The sequence below is a fragment of the Stigmatopora nigra genome, chromosome 19 (assembly GCF_051989575.1).
Source record: "Stigmatopora nigra isolate UIUO_SnigA chromosome 19, RoL_Snig_1.1, whole genome shotgun sequence".
Taxonomy (NCBI): domain Eukaryota; kingdom Metazoa; phylum Chordata; class Actinopteri; order Syngnathiformes; family Syngnathidae; genus Stigmatopora; species Stigmatopora nigra.
In genome coordinates, this window is record NC_135526.1 from 4,550,872 (window position 1) to 4,572,739 (window position 21,868).

At 38.3% G+C, this 21,868-nt stretch overlaps 1 protein-coding gene across 13 annotated transcripts in view; it reads left to right on the forward strand.

Moving 5' to 3' along the window:
* Positions 1 to 21,868, forward strand: part of LOC144213122 (neurexin-2-like) — a 107,399-nt gene continuing 85,531 nt past the window's right edge. For 4 of the 13 annotated variants that reach the window (XM_077741392.1, XM_077741396.1, XM_077741391.1 and 1 more), the window contains exons 1-3: positions 5 to 365; positions 2,129 to 2,247; positions 20,187 to 21,229. In XM_077741392.1, the coding sequence (XP_077597518.1) occupies positions 20,527 to 21,229 (703 nt within the window). In that variant the 5' untranslated portion in view covers positions 5 to 365; positions 2,129 to 2,247; positions 20,187 to 20,526. Of the gene's footprint in view, positions 366 to 2,128; positions 2,248 to 20,186; positions 21,230 to 21,868 lie in introns of all 13 variants that reach the window. The other 9 variants (XM_077741397.1, XM_077741400.1, XM_077741406.1 and 6 more) reach the window with 4 other exon arrangements.

Sequence of the window (21,868 nt, forward strand, 5' to 3'; positions counted from 1 at the left end):
TGACCGCGCCCTCAACCCGGCCAAGCTACCTCGCCAACTGTTAGCATCAAGTGTCAGGGGAGAGGCGGCCCCCGATACTGAGGATGAGGAGGAGGAGGATGCTGCGGAGGAGAGGAAGCATCTTTGTCTGCACGCAGCGACTCGGGGCTTCCCTTGCTCTCTCGCCCTTCTCTTCTCACAGAGTAGATAAGACCCACTACTGAAGATTGATAAAGCTTTTATTGAATGTTATTTTTTACAGCTGCTGTTTTTTTTTAAATCTCACCTTGATGCAGGATTCTCAGCCGCTCTTTTGTGCTGTCTTTGGCCGGCCGGAATACAAATAGCCCCTTCGCTCGTGTGTCGGATCGCCGGATGAGGCACAGGTAAATGAATGCGCGCACCTCCCACACTCCAGCCATAAAAAAATAAGAAAAATCAAGCGTTTAAATGAATGTCAACGTTTTGAACGTTTTTTGTGTGTCTTTACAATGTCAGCACTCTGGTTTTGTTTTGAGTGTCGCGAGCTATTCCTATTCTGACAATTTCTGCACTTTTTTTTCACCATAAGATGTCGCCATGCTTAAGAACTCGCGTAAAAAAAATCGACGTCATCCACTTTAACCTAAACGGCAGTTGTTTTGTTATTGTGAAGAAAAAGCTACCTAGAAATGAGGTCGTTTATAAAGTACAAGCTGATAGACATGCAGTGGTGCTGTGTGATCATTTGCATTAAGGCGGCTGCAGTCTCCAGCTTAAACTGGAGCCAGGGGCTCCCATTGTGCCATGCACATGTTTGTGGCGTGTCTTTATTTGCCCTGAAAGTGAGGTGAAGGTACTGCATCAGATGCTGCTGGTAGCCTATTTATTATTGACATAAAAGAGGAGGGCACATATTGTCTTACCACCCTCCTAGACAGATATAGAAAGTACCATTCTTTGTAAAACTAGACCAACTTGGGGGGAAAACTGTTTTTGTGTGATCAGAAATTTAAAAAATATATATATATCAGAAATTACAAAAAAATATATATATTAAATGAAAAAGCTATAGCTTATCATAGACATAAATAGAGCAGCGGTTCCTTTCTGTGTGGTGTCAATTCAGGGTGGGCCAGTGTGTGCAGTGGAGTTTCAACATCCAATTATTACTGCGCTCTTTTTATAGAAAACATGGAAAACAATTACATGTCAAGGAGATGACAGATGTGGGTGGCTGTCAGTGAATGTGATATTGCTCTTGGATTGACATCAAGAATACCAATAGAAAATGATGTGGAGTATTTGCTTTCTTGTGTGTGAGGTACTCGGAAAAATGCAGGGGTTTTCAACTTGCCGCTAGTGGACCCACGTTTTACTTTGGTTGGTGTCACAACCCGCGTTTAGAGATATAAAATATATTGCTAAATATACTCTTAACGATAACAGCACAAGCTTATGTATTGAAAGTGTCTCTCAAAACATCCTATTCAAATATCTCAGATGAATATAATAGCGCCGATTGTGACAACTAAATTTGCACTTGCAGTTCAATCTTGACTCTTCATATATGCTTTACAAAATACAAGTACTTTTCCCCTTTTATTTCCTTTTAGTATTTTTTTAAGTTACGTGCTATGACACTGCTTTTTTTCACATAGAAAAAAAAGAATACAAAAAGATAAATGCCCAAATTTCTAACATTTTCAAACGTGGCATTGACATTTTTAGTCAAAATAGAAACACTTATTATGAGAATAGTGAAAAAAAGATACTGGCAATCCCCACTGGCATTGAAGCTCTTGATGTCAATTACTAGGCCACACTTCCCTAAAGGCACATAACGTAGATTTCACAAAATGTGTTTGAGACTTTCAACTTAATTATACTTACTAATACAGCACTTGAATGCTGTTTTCCAAATAAAAGTCACGCTGACCATATTAAATATTTAAGTGGACCAGCAATCATCAGGTAATACCACCATTCCACACAAAAAAGTCTATTCTTGTGTTTCTTCACAGTGTTCTACTATATTTTCTAAAACTAAAAATAAGTAAATCCACATCACAAAGCAAATCCAGCATTTTACTTTCCACCTTTTGTATTTAAAGTAGTTGTCATGATCTGTCAAAGGCTGCCAAAACCTCACGTGTAATGTTTCCTGCAGTTCCTTCCTGCTTCTCCCATATTTGCCATGCAAATTGGAGTCCAACGACAGCACATAGGATTTCACAAGAGTGAGGATTATGCACAAGGCAGCTGTAATTTCCTGTCCACCTGAGTCGGGTAAGCCCAGCACCCACTCAACACTGTGCGTTTGCCTTTTTTGTTGTTGTTTTTTTTTTGCCCTGCCGCATATTTCCTTTGTGCTCTCCAAGTGTGAAAAGGGGCTACTGGTTTTGCATCTCACTTCTTGTTCTATAATGCTTCGATTGCATATAAAATTATTTCGTTGCTGCTTTAGGTAACGCACTTGTTTAAAAGCTATTCTCCTCTTAAGTGAATTTAGATGTGTTATAGTACATTAAAGTAGCAAACTTGCGCCAAGTTGAGCATTTGGCCAAGTATTTTTCTTTTTGTTGAACTAACTTTTCCATCAATTACGCTCCTCTGTTTGTTAGGGTTTTTCTTGTCCACATTCACACTAATCTGCTACAACACAACATTTATACCACTGACCACTTACTAAATATTTTAGTCATGCAGTGGTGCTTTTAACATGTTTCAACATTTAAGCTTTTAGTGATTTTTTTATAGTTAGAAATATAGCCAAATCTACACATTAGAGATAAAGAGATACATAGTCAATATGGAAAGAAATGATTTAACTGACTTCAACCACTGGTCACGTCCAGAAACTAAGAAAATGTGCGATCCATAGAAAAAAAATTGACGCACTTATGTATAAATGTTATTTTTTTATGTATTATAGTGTTTACAATATGTGGTAGCATCAAAAAGCACTGACCTACCAATAAAATCACAATGGATATGCTTGCTTCTCAGGCACTCCTACCCATTTTTTTAAATAGAATTTGAATGTATGGTAGGTAATATACTCTCTGTTCAACTGGGTATTTGGACTTCCTTTAAGCCACTATCTCTTTTAAATTAGCATAGCGGCTGCTGAGAATGAAAAGGAAATCATATTTGAAATTAAGATACCTCACACAAAGGCAGCAGCCAATATTCAAAGAGAGATGGATGATTGGATGGTATGAAGGAGGAGACTTGCTGGAATTAATCACAGGGCATAGTTGACTTAGTGTGGGTATGTGGATGTGTGTGTGTGTGTGTGTGTGTGTCTGGCGTTTCTCTGTGGCTCCAGCATGCAGAGTGGCAAGTAGAAGGTTACAGATATATTGTGTGGCATGGCGAATTGTGTCACTTCCTCTCTATCATAGCCCATCAAGGTCATATCCACAGACTGGATGTGGTGGCCGTGGCCTTTCACTCTCCTGCATGGCTCTGGCAGAGGAATGGAGCCCGCGGACCACTGCTGCTTCTAATCAGGGCTGACGTGTGACTCAATTGCATGCCAGCTGCACGGCCAAACAGAGATTTTGTCCCTAGATGGTGAAGACACAAAAAATAAAAAATAAAGGTCACCGTTGAGATCTTTGTCTAGGTACACTTTGGGCTGCTGTAGGAGTTGTGCTTAATTCCAGCTCAAATATTATAGTCTCATTTACATCATGTAAAAAAATATACCCAAGAGCCCGCTAGCTAAAACTGATACACCCGCAGTGTGCTGTTGGTTATGTTTCAATCGGGGTCATTATGCCATTTGTTTCCGGGGTGGCTCCAAGCTACTTAAGCATCTGACTTTGTATGAGGATTTTAGTATGTTTTACAGTGTTTTCCCAAGTATTTTTTGGAGGGGACACTGATTTGGATGTTATTCAAATGGCATCATTGCTTTGAGTGGAAATTGGCTTCTTTTTTTCCACTACAGGTGCTCTTGTAAATGGAGTAATGGTCATAATATTATGTCGTATTTCCTTCCTCCTCCAAATTTAGATGAATATGTCACCTTACGGCTTGTCATAAGAGGGAAAATGATGTGCTTTGGAGAACACTAGTGATGATTCACTGGATTTGGGCTGGGAAAGCAAGTCCTGATCGCATTTTTATGGCAGACAATAAGAGGTATTGTGAAAAAACATTAGGGCTGTGAGATTGAAATGGATATCTTCTTTCCCTGTTCATTATTTATTAAGAAGCAATAATCCTCTGTTTAACTAAGAGTATCCTGAGTTATTTTAGTGGCTTTGACAACCCAGGAAGTCGTGTAATTTGAAACTCATTATATCAAATCTAGTTTTGGTTCACATGTAATTGCTGCATATTCATTGTTCTGCTGTTCAGGAACATTCATTGTAAATTGTAAATGACAGTGTGACTGCTCAAGTGCGAGCTGATTGGCTACAACACAAACACATGTATTGTCCCTCCAAGACTTGATGTAGCTATGGGGCCATGTTTACCACCTGGTACTCTGGTTTCTGTCAGTTTGTTGACAGATTTATTTGTCTTCTTCTGATACCTTCCTATTTACTTGCATCCCTCCTTATCTGCTTATTTTATACAAGAATCCCATTTGATACAGGATACTCTGAATCCATTTTTGCTTTCAAAACCAGCAAAAAAATGTACAAGGAATTTTTTTTAAACCTATTTTTCACAGCCCTTCGCTTCCTTAATTAGTTTTCCACCAAATTCTCATTTTTCACACTTGCATATGGTGACAAATTTTAACTATAATTTGCCACCTTTCAAGTACTTATTAAAGAAAAATGGAAGTAATCCTTGAATCCAACATTTCTCCCTCCCACAGGGCAAAGAATATTACAGACCCTTTTACCGCCTATGCAATATCTAGACATAGAATCTCTAGGCATGCCAACAAGTGTTAATGTATTCTGAAAAGGTCACACGCCTATACAGTCACATTCTGTCGACTAAGTACATTTCCGAACTGGCTGTTAACAGTGTAGGATTTCTCCACATTATAATATAATTGACATTATTACTATCCTCATAGTAAATATCAAGTTACTTTAAAGCAGCATAACTGCTTCTCCCGGACTGTAGAATTAAAAGACGAGAGACTTATAAAGCAAAGAATGAGGTACAATACGGTACTTTGTGTTCAAAGAATCTCTTCAATGTCAGCAGATCTTTTTTTCATACCTGTGCAATTTACAGATAAACATGGATTAATTTACTCTATCTACTGTTTATCAACCAACTTTGTTCACCTCAAGGAATGATTTTAAATTTTGATAAATGTTCTCAATCTGAAAATGTTGAAAACCTCAAAGCCCCCATCAAACAATAGAAAGTAATCTTTTTAGAAAGCATTTTCCATTGCCTGTATACCTTATGAATGTGTATAAATACATGTTAAGGCAGGCAGTGCATGAAAAACAAATAAACAGAAAAAGGATCAACCAAAACAACCGCGTTTGAACTAAAGCAGTTTAGTGGCATTTTATGAATTCATTTTATTCAAATATTTCCACTGGAGATATTTATTTCCATAAAACTGTAGTTCAAAGGTGGCTCTTTCCTTAATTCGGAGAAGGCTTTCTTTGTTTTTTTTGAAACAGGGTGCAACACTTAGCTTTCACAAGACCATTAATATCCACCAATTTCAGAAACTTATTTTAGTTAAATCTGCTTGTTACCCTTTCCCAAACATAACCACTGACCCAGTTTTCCCAGTTAGTGAGAAGAACAATTTCTTATATTGATTGAAGATTATAAAGTTTTTTCAAGATGCAAGAGAAGTAAGCATTACCCCCCACACACATAAAAAAAAAAAAAAAATCAAAGAAGGCTTGACATGGCTGTACAGTCTTGAGCCATTCTTTGATCTTGATGTTATGGACTAAATTGGATGCAGAACAAAGTTAGTAGATTTTTTTTCTTCAGACCTCTAGGGGTATCTAAGGTGTAGTTCACCTAAAGACAAAGACATCTACCCAAAAAAAATAATGCTGACATAGTAATTTGTGGCCACGTTCTGCTTGGTTTCTTGGTCCCAAGGACCAATTAAAAGTAGTGAGGCAAACTAACCTTTAATTTAAAGCAGATTCCAAAGTCCCAAACATATGACATTTATTTTGGAAGTAAAATATCAGCTCTAATGTTAGATAAATACCTTTGAGGTAATATATAAAGCAAGGCTATATAAAATAAGCATGCCATATTAAATGTAACACGTGTCTTAACAGTTAATGGAGGTGCAGTAAAGCACTTAGCCTCATTCAGGTTGCAGCATTCTAAGTCTGGTGTCACATTGCAAACATTACAGCTCATCCATCGTAGTTACAGTGTGACAGCTTGAGGAAAGGAAGCTGAAAATTGCCCTGCGAAACTGAAATGTGCTCCGGCAGCATTATCAGTGCCCGTAGAGACATAAAACACAATATTACCTGCATGGTGTATACATTATGCAGTTACAAGGCTCAGAAGACTGGTGGAAAACAAGCTTCAAATCTACAAGAAAAAAAATCAGCAGGCAATGTGTTTACTCCAAGCTAGAGTATCATTTTCTTATCTCCAGCTACTTTTGTTCACAGCGTGTGATCATAGGCCATTGTCTTGAGCAAATGAACCTTGGCAGGCTGTCATTTAGATAAAACACTTTATCTATGTCACATGACACAATACAGTGCCAAATGACAGCCAACTTTGAAATTCCAAATAAGAAAGTAGTATATACTGACTGCAGCTCGGCCAGTCAAAGCATTTAAATTGGACTTGCGTCAAATCTGCAGTGCTACCAAGGTTGCGCTCTATCCGTGTTGCAGTTCTCTCAATAGATCTTTCTTTTTTATCCCAGACAACTCCCTCACAGGCGCAGGTATTCATCTCTTGCTAATATCCACACACCTCTCCCTGGGGAGGAATAAGAGTTGTGTGCCATACTGCTCTGTCTGGGTATGTTGACATCGCAATAATATAATACGAACAAAAAATAATGTCCCTTGCTCTAATGTACATGCACAAAAATATAAATATGGAGAACCAGTCATTTTCACATTGAATGTGTGCATGCTCTGAATGCGTGCCTTTGATTACATCATCGGTTTCAACTATGCAAAGGCAAACCATTACAAAATTGGTCTCATGGCACTTTTTCAATAGTTATGGATCTGTTTGAGTTTTGATAATTTATTCTTGAATACTCCTTAACTTGCTATCATTTAATTCGTGAAATACTCATGATAGTGGTTTAAACTCCAAAAAACCCACAACATTCAGACTGTAAAAAACAAAACAAAAACCGTGAAAAAAACAACAGGATTGCCTGACAAGAGGTTAAAGGTACAGAGCTCTCCCCATCACCACCGCCGCCACCTCGCTTTCCTTTGTCACTTGAAGGCGGATGGCATTTTCACGCAGATGCAATTGATCATTGAGTGGCACACCAGTCTGGACTTGAACCAAGAGATTTTAACAGCTGCCTGGCCATCCATCCGTCACGTTGATCTCCACTGTGCTCGATGCAGGCCTGTCACACTTAGATGGCCAAATGACGGCAGTGTGGGACATGTGTGGTAAATAGTGCGGTAGTCATTTATTTCCACCCTGCCTCCAACTTGCAGGCATCACTCATGAGGAACAGATTCATGCTAATTCATTATTGTATATGCATCAGGAGTCTCATCTGAGCAAACTCAATCCTATCCTTGCCTGCGGCTGCCTTGTCTATAAAGGCATTTTTCTCAAACACCTTACCTGCGTCAGGAGGCTGCATGTCATCTCTCACTGGATCATGCATTGTGGAGAATAAACTAAAGCCTGCGTGATGCCCTCTGAAGTGCTTGCAAACACCAGTGTGCATGTACCGCGTTAAGAAAGAAAGAAAGAAGGAAGGAAAGGAATAAGGCAGAGCGGACGCTGGCTGACGCCCACTCTCACTTTTGTCTGGTGGCGTTCTCCTCAGGATGAGATGTGACAGCGCTGGATGATCTAATTGTGGATGTCATAGCATAGCTGCTTATTAACTGGGATTTCAAGGGCAAACATTTGCATCATTAGCACTATACTGTATGAAAGGGAGAAAAGCCTGAGTAAGTAAACCAGTGGCAGATCCCAGTAATGTCAACCGGGTGCAGCAGAAACCGCTTGTCTGATTTTCCATGCGTTCAATTTAGGAGGTTTCTTGATGAGGGTCTTAATTTACGAAGTGCAGATTGACACAGATTGTTCTTGTGGGGGTGACGGGTCTCCGCAGCAATTTGGTCCTCTTTCTGACTTGAGTGGGAAGGAACTGTCACATTTCGTCAAACTCAGCTGGGGTCGCTTTCACGGTGGCTACTTTTCGCACCATTTCGATGTTAGTATTTCTGGAAGGCACGTGGAAGGAATTAGATGGTCTCTGATATAGTTTTCATACATTTTAGATTCCCAATTTCAGTTTTTCCTTGTAAAATGTATCTTGTCCTAATTCTGATTCAGTATTTTCCCAATATTCCCTTCTAGTTGACTTGACATCATCCGTTTTTCAGCTGTTTGTCCTCCACGAAGAGTTTGATGGTGGCATTACGATGACAACATCATTACTTTATATTAAGATTAATTTCGTATTTTGGCCAAATACACTGAATCTGAGCATTTGAATTGCTGAAAAGATGAGCAATACATTTTCAGCGCCTTCATTATGCACCCGAGTCAAAGGCGTCCATGTCATGGTGACTCTGAGATGCGGCAGTGTGGCAGCTGCGCAGTGGGTAAACTAGTTTGACATAGTCTGTCCTCCAGTACCACCTCAGGCCTAGCTTTTATAGCACGTGGGGAGTGTAGTCCATCTATTTCATCCCCAGAGTGAGTCATACTACAGCAGATATAGTGCCTTAGCTATAGGGTAAATCTAACACTGCAAGCCTTTGTTGGCAACTTTGATCTTGTTTGTTAATGTTGATTTTGTCTTTAAGTAGCATTACGTACCATTAAACTTAATGAGATTTAAGGCTTCACCATGAAGTGCACAAATACATAATCAATAAATAAATAAGTAGTCAACATAAGTTGTCAACATAAGTGGTCAACATAAATATATAGTCAACATGAATTAGGTGCAGAACTCCAGTTGAGTATGGTGACGGCTCTTGGGAGGAAACTGTCCTTGAGTCTCTTTGTTTTGGCTGTTATGGTCTTGCCATAATTTTTTTTAAATTATTTTCTTCTTTTTTTGTGCACTAACCCCGATTCACTTTGAACCCTTACATTTGAAGAGTGTAGTATCATGTACTTTTTGGCATGTAGGTTGTACACTTGCTTTATGTTCACATGATCATTGCTAAGGTTAATGTGCATTTTGTGAGCCTCTGTCTTTTCTGTTCGAAATGCAACAATAGTATGATAACTCAGCATGATCCTATCTCAAGCCCCAAAGTGGAAGTGATGCTGTGCGCTTTGATAGTTGGATCCTGGTTGCTGTACCATTTTTTGGCCACCAGTATTACATAATGCTCTTTTAACGATGTCACTAAAATAGTTTCTCAGAATTTCCCCTTTTAGCTTAACAGTTGGAGACTAAAGTGTCACCCCTTACCACCTCCCTGCTTTTCATAATAAGTATCTAAGTATACTCAAAGCGAGTAGGGCGTTTTTGTAACTGAAAACTCCAGCCAAATACACCTGACACATGCATAAAGGAGCGAGGAACAAACCTCGTTGACAGATGCGTCAGGTTGCGCTTAATATCGCCTTCATAGCACTGGCTCACAGCAACAATCTTAGCTGATAAGAGATACTATTCTGAGACATTGATTAGAATAGATCAATCACAATTAAAGATTTAGGCTGATGATCCCTGTCGTCACCATGAGATCTTTTGGGGGGGGAAACTCATCCGCATTTCTGGTGTAAGCTACTATGTAGTGAGCAGATGCGTGTTGCATTTGTTCCTGTAGTACACCTACAGAACATTTGCATTAACTTAATGGGGTAGTGTGTGCAGAAGTCTGTTTATGCTTGTAGCAAGTGTTGTGCACTTAGCTACCCAATTACCTGGCTTACTGGTTTGTGAAAATGTCAGCTGTTCCAATCCCTTGCAACTTTTGCAATGCTGGAGCACAAGTACAAGCACACACACACACACACACACACACACACACTCACAATGGCCTACATATAAAAAGCCCTTCTGGTATAATTTGATAGTTCTTAAATGATTGTTCTGTCTGTTTTTTGTTCTTTTGTGTGAATGAATTTACAGTATTAAGGAAGTTTGAGTGATTTTTGCTTATTGAACATTAAATACACTCACCATAGGATGGTATTCATTTCCCATCAAAAGAAAATGATTCAATTTTGAACATCTCATCTCATTTTCTGAACTGCTTTATCCTCACTAGTGTATAAAATGAAAAATGTTAAACAGCTTTCAGTATGCTGCTGTACAATTGACACTAATTCAAAATAAAGTATAATAATCAACATATGGTACATTTTTTTAACAGCCCATGAGTTTGATTACATTAAATCACCTTACAAAACAACGTAAAAAACATCTAGCTTTTGCGATGTGAATGTTTAATGGTCAAGTGAATAATGAAGATGGTTATAATAGTGAATGATGATAGCATTAGTGACTATGCATCTGATGAGTGTGGTGATTATACCCATTAGAAGATATACACATTTTTTAAAAATGTGATTGCATGCTGCAAGTTGGAACCACAACACATTATGAAGCTTAATACAATCATTTTTGATACTAATACATACCTATATGTTGATATAGCAATATCTCCAGTAGGGGGTTACACTAAATTATGATTTTCATTGTAGTCTGAGAGTAGGTAGCATTGATCCAGCCTTTTCGATTGACATGGCAATAAAAAAAGATGATGCATCGGCAAGTGCTACTGTTGACACCGCAATAGTAGTCATACCCAAAATAACCCATCTATCATCTCCTGAGAACAACAACAAGCCAGACACTTCTATTATACCCCCCCCCCCTTACAAAAAAAACACCTTCCCGTAATTGAAGCCATGCCACAAAACTGCCCCTTTATAAAATATTGAGTTGGTGGGATGTGTTGGCTTCAACACGCCTTTAAAAAAAGAGGTTTGCGGAAACCATTGAAGAGATACCATGTAAGATTCATAAAGCTACGGTACGGGGAACCTACTTTGCAACATGTCATACATACGGAATTGCATGCCGTCACTACTTGCTTTTAGTCTGAAAATTCAAGACTGAGGGTTGAGTCCTTGGTGTGCTAAGTAGAGTCATGTTAAACATTGTCTGTATTTTATGCAAGTACTTAATCTGTAATTCTTATCCGTATAAAATAACAGCATGTTGTCATGAGATTCTTGAGGACTTGCATATTCTTGAATTAAATATTGCATATTTTGTTTTTTCTACCGCTTGGATTGTGGCTGCATTGCTTGAAATTGTTTGACACAAAAACAAGCAATGGCTGTTCACAGAGACAGATGACATGCATATTTTGAAATATGTATTCCTTAAGACTACTTCTGCTAGAAATACCCAAAAGTATATCTTTTTTAGTTTTTTTTTTCAGCAGAAAGCAGTCTATTTGAAGCAATATACAGCACTTGTAGTTTGTTAGAAAACATTGGTAATTATTCCTAATCGTCCATTGCTCAAATATAAGGAGGTACCAATGGACATTTGTTACATTTTCTTGACCTTCCGTTTTATCCATGTCTGACTTTTAGTGAAAAGTGGTACACATGGCTGTTCAAATGTCAGGTTTAAGCTGAATCATTAAAAAAAATATATATATATACATACATATAGAAAATGTTGCTGAGAAAACGTGTCCACAAAGTGTCCATTGGGCTTAACTTCAGCAAACTTTGGATTAACATTGGCACATAACATTACCCGTAATGAACAATTTCCCAGTCTTTTTATTATACTTGTACAATAATGTTGCTCGCAAACCAAGTCATGCTCAAATGAGTTAATCAATGGAATAAAAGCGAGTTAGGCAGCCAAATCTCTTAGGTGTCTCTGACTCAGGATAAGACTGGCAGAATTTGTTCCATCCTGAAAGTCTGCAATAATAGCTGGCTGCAGCCCCTTTTCTAAGCTCTCCGTTTACACGGTAAGAAGCCTCAACTGGGTCCAGGCAAGCTAGCAGCTTGTTGGCGCGTTGGCGCACAGCTGAGCAGCCTTCTGTGGCTTCATCCTGTGCGCCGCAGGGTGGAGGGCGGGTGCTGTCCTTGGTGCTGAGCTGTGGCTCCCCAGGCAAGAGTGTAGCCTAAGTGACAACCCCTTGCTGCCCTTCGACTGCTTATATTTTCAAAATGTGTTCTATTTATACACACTATTTCATTACAGAACAATTCGTGCTGAAGTTTCTCTTTTTTCAGTGTACAAGACCTCCGATTCACACTCATTAAAAATTAATGCCAGTACTGCCAGTTGAGAGACATGGACCTTAGAATGCTTTACAATAGCGGTTGTAATTTCAAATGCATGACATTTAATGAGACAAATTATCAAGCAACATGCTCATACAAGAATTGTATAGTTCATTATGGGATTGATGGAAATACTAAGCACTCAATGAAATTTGGCTATACTTCAGCAATGTGAACGTGAACTCGACATTGGCAATTGTTATTTGGCCGTTGTTGCAAAGTGAGTTTAAGATGAGGAACTAACCAAAACATATCCGTCAAATCATAGCTGGCTTTTTATTCTTTACCATCAACTAAATTATTTGTTAAAACACCCCAATGCAATTGTGTTAAAGTTGATACTAAAACATGGAATCCCCAGATATATCCTTTGGGCTTCTGTGCATATTTGCAAATATTTTTATCATATCATATATAAATATAGTATATTTTTATCATATCATATATATAGTATATTTTTATCATATCATATATATAGTATATTTGTATCATATCACATATATATAATATATATTCATCATATATATAGTATATTTTCATCATATATATAGTATATTTTTATCATATATGCATAGTATATTTTTATCATATCATACATATGGTATATTTTTATAATATATAGAGTATTTTTATCATATATATAGTATATTTTATCATATATGTATAGTATATTTTTATCATATCATACATATAGTATATTTTTATCATATCATATATATAGTATTTTTTCATCTTATCATAGGTATAGTATATCTTTATCATATCATATATATATAGTATATTTTATCACAAATAATTTTGTCACAACAATGAACAACAGGGGAAAGGATTAGTAAACAATAGCATGCATGGTAGCCAGTATCTTTGTAGTTATCTTTATTATTACAAGAATGTCTGATAAAAGACACTTTGACTTTGAAAAGTGCCTTGAAAGATCTTCGTTGTACGCGATATGCTTCACTGCATGCTTCTGACTTATCTAAAAGGATATTGCTCTCAAAAGGCAAAATCCTGACAATGTTTGGACTTTGAAGCACCGGAACCTTGTGGTCACGCTTTGTGTCATACACATGCAAACATCCATACTAATTAGCGCTTATCTACTTGCTGAAAAAGTAACATCAAGCCCATGTTTAAAAATATCCATTAATGCACACGCTTGCACTTTGTGTCCATCTGATAACTTTGTGTAAGCAGCTATTGTGAGCCTCTTGGGAGAGCAAGTTTTCTGCATGCGCGTTGTCTCGCTGGGAAGCCTGATTAAATATGAGCGAGTAAATATAGTCTGTGTTGTGGACGTGCAGGCGGAGACATGTTTGAGCATCCAATGGATTTGGACAGACCCTCTCTTAAACCCGAATGAAGCAATCAATTCTCCGTTTCTTTTAATTACTTGAACAATTAGAAAGCCTTGTAAATGATTCAGCATAAGACAGCAATCGAAGCAAAACAAACTCGTTTCCATGGTATCAGCATCTGAAATAATGCAAAGAGAAGCACATAATAAAGTGGAAAATGCAATTGAGAACATTGATCTCTATGACACCAACATTATATTTTTAATTTGAAAAAAATATGATGGCCTATGTAGGTCAGGCCTGTCTTTGTTCTGTATCTGTCTGCAGCAGACTTAATCTGGGTAATTAAAAGTGTATAACATTATTCTATGGGGTCGTTCTCATTAATTATTCATTTTGGGAATTGTGGCAGTATTTCTTTTTTGACATGCAGTGCATTACACTTATCAGCAATGTTGTAAAGGCTGTGTCATAATTCAATGCCTACATTAGAGATACAGCTAAGTCAATATTTATAACTTAAGTAATACATAAAAGCACACATCTAAGTGGAAGTCGTGGTTTCAGTAAATTGTTTCAGAGGGGTTTGGGGGAAACTTGACTAATAGATCGCTATTTACATCCGAACAACAATTTGCAATTGATTGATTAATCTGCCATTTGGAATGCAGTCATTCATTTTAAGTGAGAACTGTCTTTTTAATGGTATATTTATTCACTTACAAATTGCTATAATATATCGTGTAATGCACTTAACAAGCTGAACAATCTTGCACAAAATCAGGATGCAAAATTTAAAATAGCTTTGACGTTTTATACATATGTTATTTGTTGCTTATATTTACCTTGAGATGAGCTTGCTCACAGCATCAATATGGAAAATTGATGGATAGGTGAGTGCCAGAGCCTTAGATTGGAATCTCTTAACATTTAAATTTCCCTGTGACTAATATTTCCAAATATTACTGGCTGTCAACCGATTCATAAAATACAAGGATGTGAGCATGCTGCTAATGTTTATGGAATGCAGACAAAGTCGGGCGCAGTTCTTACTTTTTATCACCAAGGGACGTCACTCAACATTCATTTCCACCACACTCTGCTCTCAGCTGCCAAGTCATTCTCTGCGCTGGTATTAATTTAATAGAGAGCATGACTTATTGATGCGAAATATAGATAACGTCCCTATGAATTGAATATCAACTGCCTAATTTCAATGCTTACCTGGATCCTTGGCATTAAAGATCTTTCATATAAATTCTCCTCTGTAAAACAGCTCAGTTATTTGACTGCATTCCCATTTTCACTTGATGCCTTTTGCCGTTCACGTCGACTTGGTGTCATTACGCATTGCGCTGTTCTACTCGTTCACCTCCATAGGCGGGAGTGTAATTGCTTTCATAGTTTTCCAGGCTCCATTTAAACGACAACAGCCTAATCAACCTTTGTTGCTCCTCTATAGGAAAATTGATGAGCGAAAAGAGTCGAGCTAAACTGTTTGGGGCCAATAACCACACAGTGCAAATGATGCAGTCTTTTGAAACATTGCACCACTAGCCGCAGATTACAAATCCAAGTATAAGAAGCTTTTCCACAGCCACTTATTATTTATGACAAAATTCACAGGCAGCTGTCAGAAACTATGCATTGTTTTTTAAGTTGTGAAGAAAAGCTCATTAATTTGTCAAAAGCCACATGTATGAGTGCAACTGGTCATACTGCGCGTATTTATCTGCACTCGCTGTTCCGCTTTGTGGAGAACATGAGCTCTAGCATTTTCTTATTCAAACACTGCTGCTCACTAGTGACTGTTATTATCAAAAAAATGTATTATATTAATGCCATGGTTATTTTTGTGCTTTTAGTGTACAAAGGCATTGCAGCATGTTGGGAGCTATGATTTTTATAATGACAAAATGTAAAAAAAAAATTGATTGTAATTGACCTCTCAGTCAAAACTAACCACCATTTGCAACCAAGAACAATCATTTTGAAGAGAATAGTTGAGAAGTAACAAGGCAACAAGCAACAAACTGAAACAGGTCAAAAGTAGACTCAGATTTTCTAAGCATACAGAGAAATTATGACGTTTGACGGAAATGTTCAGTCAAAAGTAGACTGAAAGTTTCTAAGCATACAGAGAAATTATGACTTTTGACGGAAATGTTCAGTCTATTTGAAGGAGTCTAATCTGATTGGATGATGTGATATCATCCAGGGGTGGCATCAGTCTTGGATTGGGCAAAAGTTTCTTTGTCCTTGTGGACGCTGATTATCTTCTGTCACCTTTGAGTGGGTATAACGTTATATTAGGACCTACATTTCATCTTGCGCACAAACTCTTTTGTCTGCCTTCATAATAATTCTTTCCTACACTCTTTTCAGCACTCGTGTTTTGGATATTTCTTATTGTTGGTTATACTTTGGTTTGAATAACTTTATTTTATTATATACTAAAGCAATAGAAGCAGGCATGTCTAAGTGTGATTATTGATTAGCCTGTTCACAGAAATACAATTTCCTTTTACTACTCAAGCAATGGATTTTGTTTTCTAAAAGTTTGCTGAACGGTGCTTATTGAGCGTGGTGCATTCTTTATATCATTTGGTAAGCGCTGTCGCCATCTCGCTTGAGTTCATGCTGTACAATGCTATTGATTCTAAGGCAAGTTGCTGCCAGATCCCCATTCATGGACATTTTACTGTAACTTATACAATGAAAACAAGTCAGTTTCAACTTAATTGAATGCAAATAGTGGATTTTCTCACATTATTTTACCTTCCTGTTTTTGATTAGCACTGTGTATATTCTGGTCATGCACAATCAGTCGAATAATGCCTTACTTTACTGCTCCCGGAAAAATGAAAACCATTAGATCTGAAATACACATGTTAACATGGATGAAAAGTATAGATTGCAACCCTCTTTTCTGTCAATGATATTACTTTATGCTTAAAACGACATACTTTTTACTATGAAAAGTGCTGTAGATAACTCAAAAGTGTTTGGGAAAATGTCTGAGCACTGTTTGCCAATTTTTCAATTTTAAAGTCTCAAAATATGTTACCAAATCCGTGTGGAAAAAGAAGGAACGTCCAAGCATTTGTTCTTACTTGACAGCATTTACAAAAATGAAATTGACAGATTCAGAATCAGCCCAAGGCATACTTCTACAAATAATACAGGCGTGGGTGGTTTTGTTCTCTTGAAATCATCTGTGGGTGTTAATGTAGCTTGAACAAAATCTCCAAAGTGCCTCAATGGCTAAAATAATGCAGCATTTCAGCTTTTTTTTGTTTTTGGTTTTTTTTCTCCATTCTCTGGTTCACATGATGATAGTTGAGCACTGCGTTTTGGTGACAATTTCCATTAAAACCGGTCTCCAAAATTAAAAAAAAACTATTCTCTCAACGAAACAGGAATTCCAATTGCAAGAGCAATTGGTTTGATAAGCAAATGACTAAGGATTGCAGGACCTAGAAGGTTCCATAAAACATTCAAATCTGGCACAAATCTGCCTTTCAAATTTGTAGTAAATACACTTCAATGTGGGCAGATGCTTTATGAAATTATGATTTCCCTCAATTTAAGTCAATCTACTTTACATCAATCTGCCCTGCGTAAAATAGATATGTTCACACATAAAAATACATTAAAATATGACCACCTTAAAAAAAATAACACACCTTTACCGTTCTCTCCAGCCATGTAGCACCAACTAACAACATATTTACACCTCCCTACAACAGGGACAGTCTCACTTTCTTTCTAATGGTAAACAGCACGCCATCTCTTTGTTTACTTCAGATCATTATAACCTGCTTGAGATCATCTCGACCCACATTATGATGCTGATGATGACATTTATTGCTCAGGATGTTTTTCTTCCCCAATAAAGTCACGGTGAAAGCGAGAAGCTGAGCGTGCCGCATCTAAAAAATACAAATGTGTTCTTTGCTGTAATGAAAACAAGGTGAAGTCAGACTACATAGATGCAACTGGGACAGACTCTCATTTCATACTCTGTAACTGACCTTGGCAAATTGCAATTCATCTTGTGAGGAACGAGTGAGTTTGTAGTATGACCTCCAGGATGCAACTACAGGTATTCCCATGATAAAGCCATCTATCTGAAAGGTTTTTTTCCTGCCTCCAGCTTTCAAGAGCAACTTTGATTTGCTTCCTATGGCATGCTAGTTCTTGCAACACCACCAAATACGAGTGAACTCAAATGTGGCAGTTCCACATCTGCGGAGGAGCCCCAGTAGATGCCATAATTCCCTCCTGACTCCAACATATCATATATTTTTCTCTGTGCCACAAAAAAAAAAAATGGGCCAGCCCTGCAGGCGATGGCTTTACTAATGCTTCCCGTTGGGGGGAAAAATCACAGTTTAACATGAAACCAAAATATTTCTTCCTTAAAATAAATCTCGTTGTTCATGCAAATCTTACTCGTAAGAAGACAAATGAATTGGACTGATGCTGGCTCATAACAAATTGCAGATCCATTTAGTATCCGTTAAGAGGTTACTACATGATCCGCTGAGTACCTTCTATAGTCTGTTGAAAGTGATCCTGTAGGGTACATTAAAGCCATAGGAGGGTATTCACAGCGATATTTCCGTGCCTTAAACACAGTAGTGCATACTAATTATAACAAGCATGATTGACGAACTGGTATCCGATTATTAGTGAGGCATGGTTGCACTGCGTGTGCCAAATTTGACTGCGTGTGTGTAAAATTCTGTATCCATTTTCATAGCATTTTTGTGGATGTCAGAATAATAAGGTTAGAGCAGTTTATCTCATTGCTTCAGTTTTCCCACGCTCTTGCCAGAATGGTCATCCTTCATCCTCCTCAGTGAACCGTGAAATGATTAATGATATTAACTTAGGCCTTTTTTATGCAAAAATTATGTTCTGTTATACTGACACTGTTTGAACCAGAAGGAAACAAATCACCGTTGTTTTTGTTATGTTTTTTTGCCATTCATCACATGATTTGTTATTGTAAAGTGGACTTTTTAGTAATTGTGGAAATGTTGACTACTACAATGTGTCTGGACACTTTCGGCAAAAAGTCCAGGCTTTTTGAGATCTTTGCTTGAAATGTGGAAATGAAATGGCAGGCTTGTTTACAAATCCTGTGTGGTTAAAAAAAAAAAAATACCGGCAGTTTTGTCAGACTCCTGAAACATTTCTTTATGGAAACAAGTGCACAAAGAACACTGCAAGTTTAAAGGAAAGTAGGCTTTCACTATTCAGGCACCATCGCCTGTTTCTTCGCCTCTCTTCCAAATTGACACACCAGAGTCATTGCTTTATATCCGGCATTTATTTGGCGCTGCTTTTCAGACAGAACTTACCCAAGCGGCACGATGCCGTGTCCAAGCATCCCCACGGCGCATGTGTCTTCATGCTTTCAGATAATTGGGTGTGCGGCAACGGTGTAACATACATACATGCTAAATTGGGTTCCTGCTGTCCTTGAAAATAGAAGCTACATTATCTTTCAGTTCTTCATTCTGCAATGCGGCCTTATAGTAAATTCAAAACAGCCGTGTTTTGTCACCTGTCGCCAAATCCTCTGGTGTGTTGATCTCGTAATAATATAATTTTTCTCATGTAGTATTCTACTGTATAATTTTACTCTTGAAATATTGTGACTTAAATTTACTAAAATTTTCAATATTATTGTAGACTTACTTTTTTTCTTTATTTGCACTTTTTTTTAATGGAACTTGAAGGTTCAAGTTCTGGCAACTGAAATCACGCCACTGGGAATCCTTATTTAATTGCTTTCTTGGCGTTGCTTTAGTTTGTCACACTAATATTTACTTCTCAAACAAAAAGTGGTGGCATTTTTGTGTCTGATAATACAATTTAAAATTTTTATATCATCCATTTGGAAGCATTGCTCATATCCGGGAGGCTTGTTGTGGTGTTATTTGACAAATGACAATTTGTCACATCACCCGGTAACTTTCCACTACTGCCAGTCTCTGACCTGTACAGGTATTGTTAGTCGCTTAATTTGAGTCCAGACAGAGAGCAGAGCAAGCTTATGGGACTTTGTGTCCCACGAGGTGGCCACAAGTTTTTTATTTTTTATTTTTTATTTTTTTCCACCACCCTGCCACCTTATTGGAATGCAGCTGCAAAACTACAGGGAAACATTGACGCAAACACTTAAATCCTGGCCATATCTCAACCAGGGACGGAACCCAACTCCAAAATTTCCCCCATGATTTTGATCAGTTGTTTCATAAATGTTTTTTGTTATTGTTTAATTTTTTTCCTAAACCCAATTTTTTGATGTGCAGATATAGCTTTATAAATTGACTTCTACAGGTGATTAACGAACAATCAATTCCACACAAGTGAATAATATATTATGCCCATACCAAGTCTGGATCCAATTGATTTGAAAGACATTTTTCTCATGGCATATTTCACATGATTATGATAAATCATTTTCCCATTCTTCTCCTTTTGTTCTAGAATGTTGTGTGGCTGAGAAGACAAAGCACGCCACCTAGGCTCTTTGCCTATTTGACACTTGAAGAATCGATTGGGGCCGTGGATGGAGACCAAGATACTGGATGGCGAAGGCGAGGAAGCACATATTCTCGGGAATCGCTCGTGATATCTCTTGTGTTTCTGTCACGCGTGGAAGGATGGCAAAAAGAATCCGAATAGACACTCAAGGCTAAAGAAAAACTGCGTGCAAGAACTGCGCTTTGGGTTTTGAGAGTTCCTAACCCTCCAATAGACACTGAGCAATTCTATCTCTCTCTTATTGGTTGCATACATATGCATTAACTGCTAGACACTAAGCATCATGGCCAGGTTTCACAACAAAGCCTCCTGCCTATTGGTTTTAGTTCATTTGGTGCTAATGGGAAGGGCCCTGGAATATGAAGGCATTCCGGGTCAGTGGACACGTTACGGAAAATGGGACGCCAAGACGACGGCTGAGCTCAGTTTCATCCTGAAGACAAACATAAGCAAAGCTCTGGTACTGTATCTAGACGATGGCGGAGATTGTGACTTTCTGGAGCTTCTCGTGTCTGACGGGTGGCTCCAGTTACGCTTCGCCATCCACTGCGCCGAGCCGGCCTCCCTGCACACGGAGACACGTATTGACGACCTGCGTTGGCACCGAGTTATAATTTCACGGAACTACCGGGAGACCAAGTTGCTGGTGGACAATGAAGAGAAAGCGGCCGAGGTTAAATCAAAGAGGAGTGAGATGGTCGTGGCCAGCGACCTCTACGTGGGCGGGATCTCTCCCGATGTGCGTCTCTCTGCGCTGACATCCAGCACTGCCAAATACGAGCCGCCATTCCGTGGCCTCATCGCCAATCTGAGAGTGGGCGAAGCTCTGCCGGTGCTATTGGATGGCCAATCCGTCCACAACGACATGGACTACATCTGTTCCGCGCACTCACCCTGCAATAACGGAGGCCTGTGTTCCGTCAGCCAGGGGGAGGTCCTTTGCAACTGCATCAACACCAGCTATGTGGGAAGCTACTGTCACGACGGTAAGACATATAAAACCTTTGTGTTGTTTTGCAAAACTTTATATGGCCTTGGTGAATAACCAACAAAGCGTGATGAAACTGATTGAAGTTAAATACATGGGAGCGGCTGGAGAACAGCCACTTCTTGTTGTAGAATAACTTTAATGATGACAGCTGCTTGATGTCATTTGTTTACCCTGGAACTACTACAAAACACTAGAGAGAAATTTATGACAACTACTTAAAAGACCGACTTTCCTGTTAAAGAAGAAGAGATGCTTATATTTCATAACATTTATGTCTTTAATATAATTTCCCCACAAATTAATCTCAACAGAATGAATCCCAACAGAAACTTTATTAGTCTAAATACAATTTTCCCTCAATATCCTCAATGAGATACAGTACTGCTTTATTTGACAAAAAAATAAAGAAAATATATATATTTTCTGATTTTTGGCATCATTGCATGCGGTGACAGGCCACCTTGTGATGTAGAGGTTCACTTGCCTGACTTTGGTGCGGCTAAGCGTGTAGTCTGCCTTTCGCCCGGAGTCAGCTGGGTTAGGCTCCACCAACCCACACAACCCTTTCTGGGATGTGCAGTATAGAAGATGAATGAATCTGATCTCTTCTTCACCTCACGTTGTTTTAGTGATG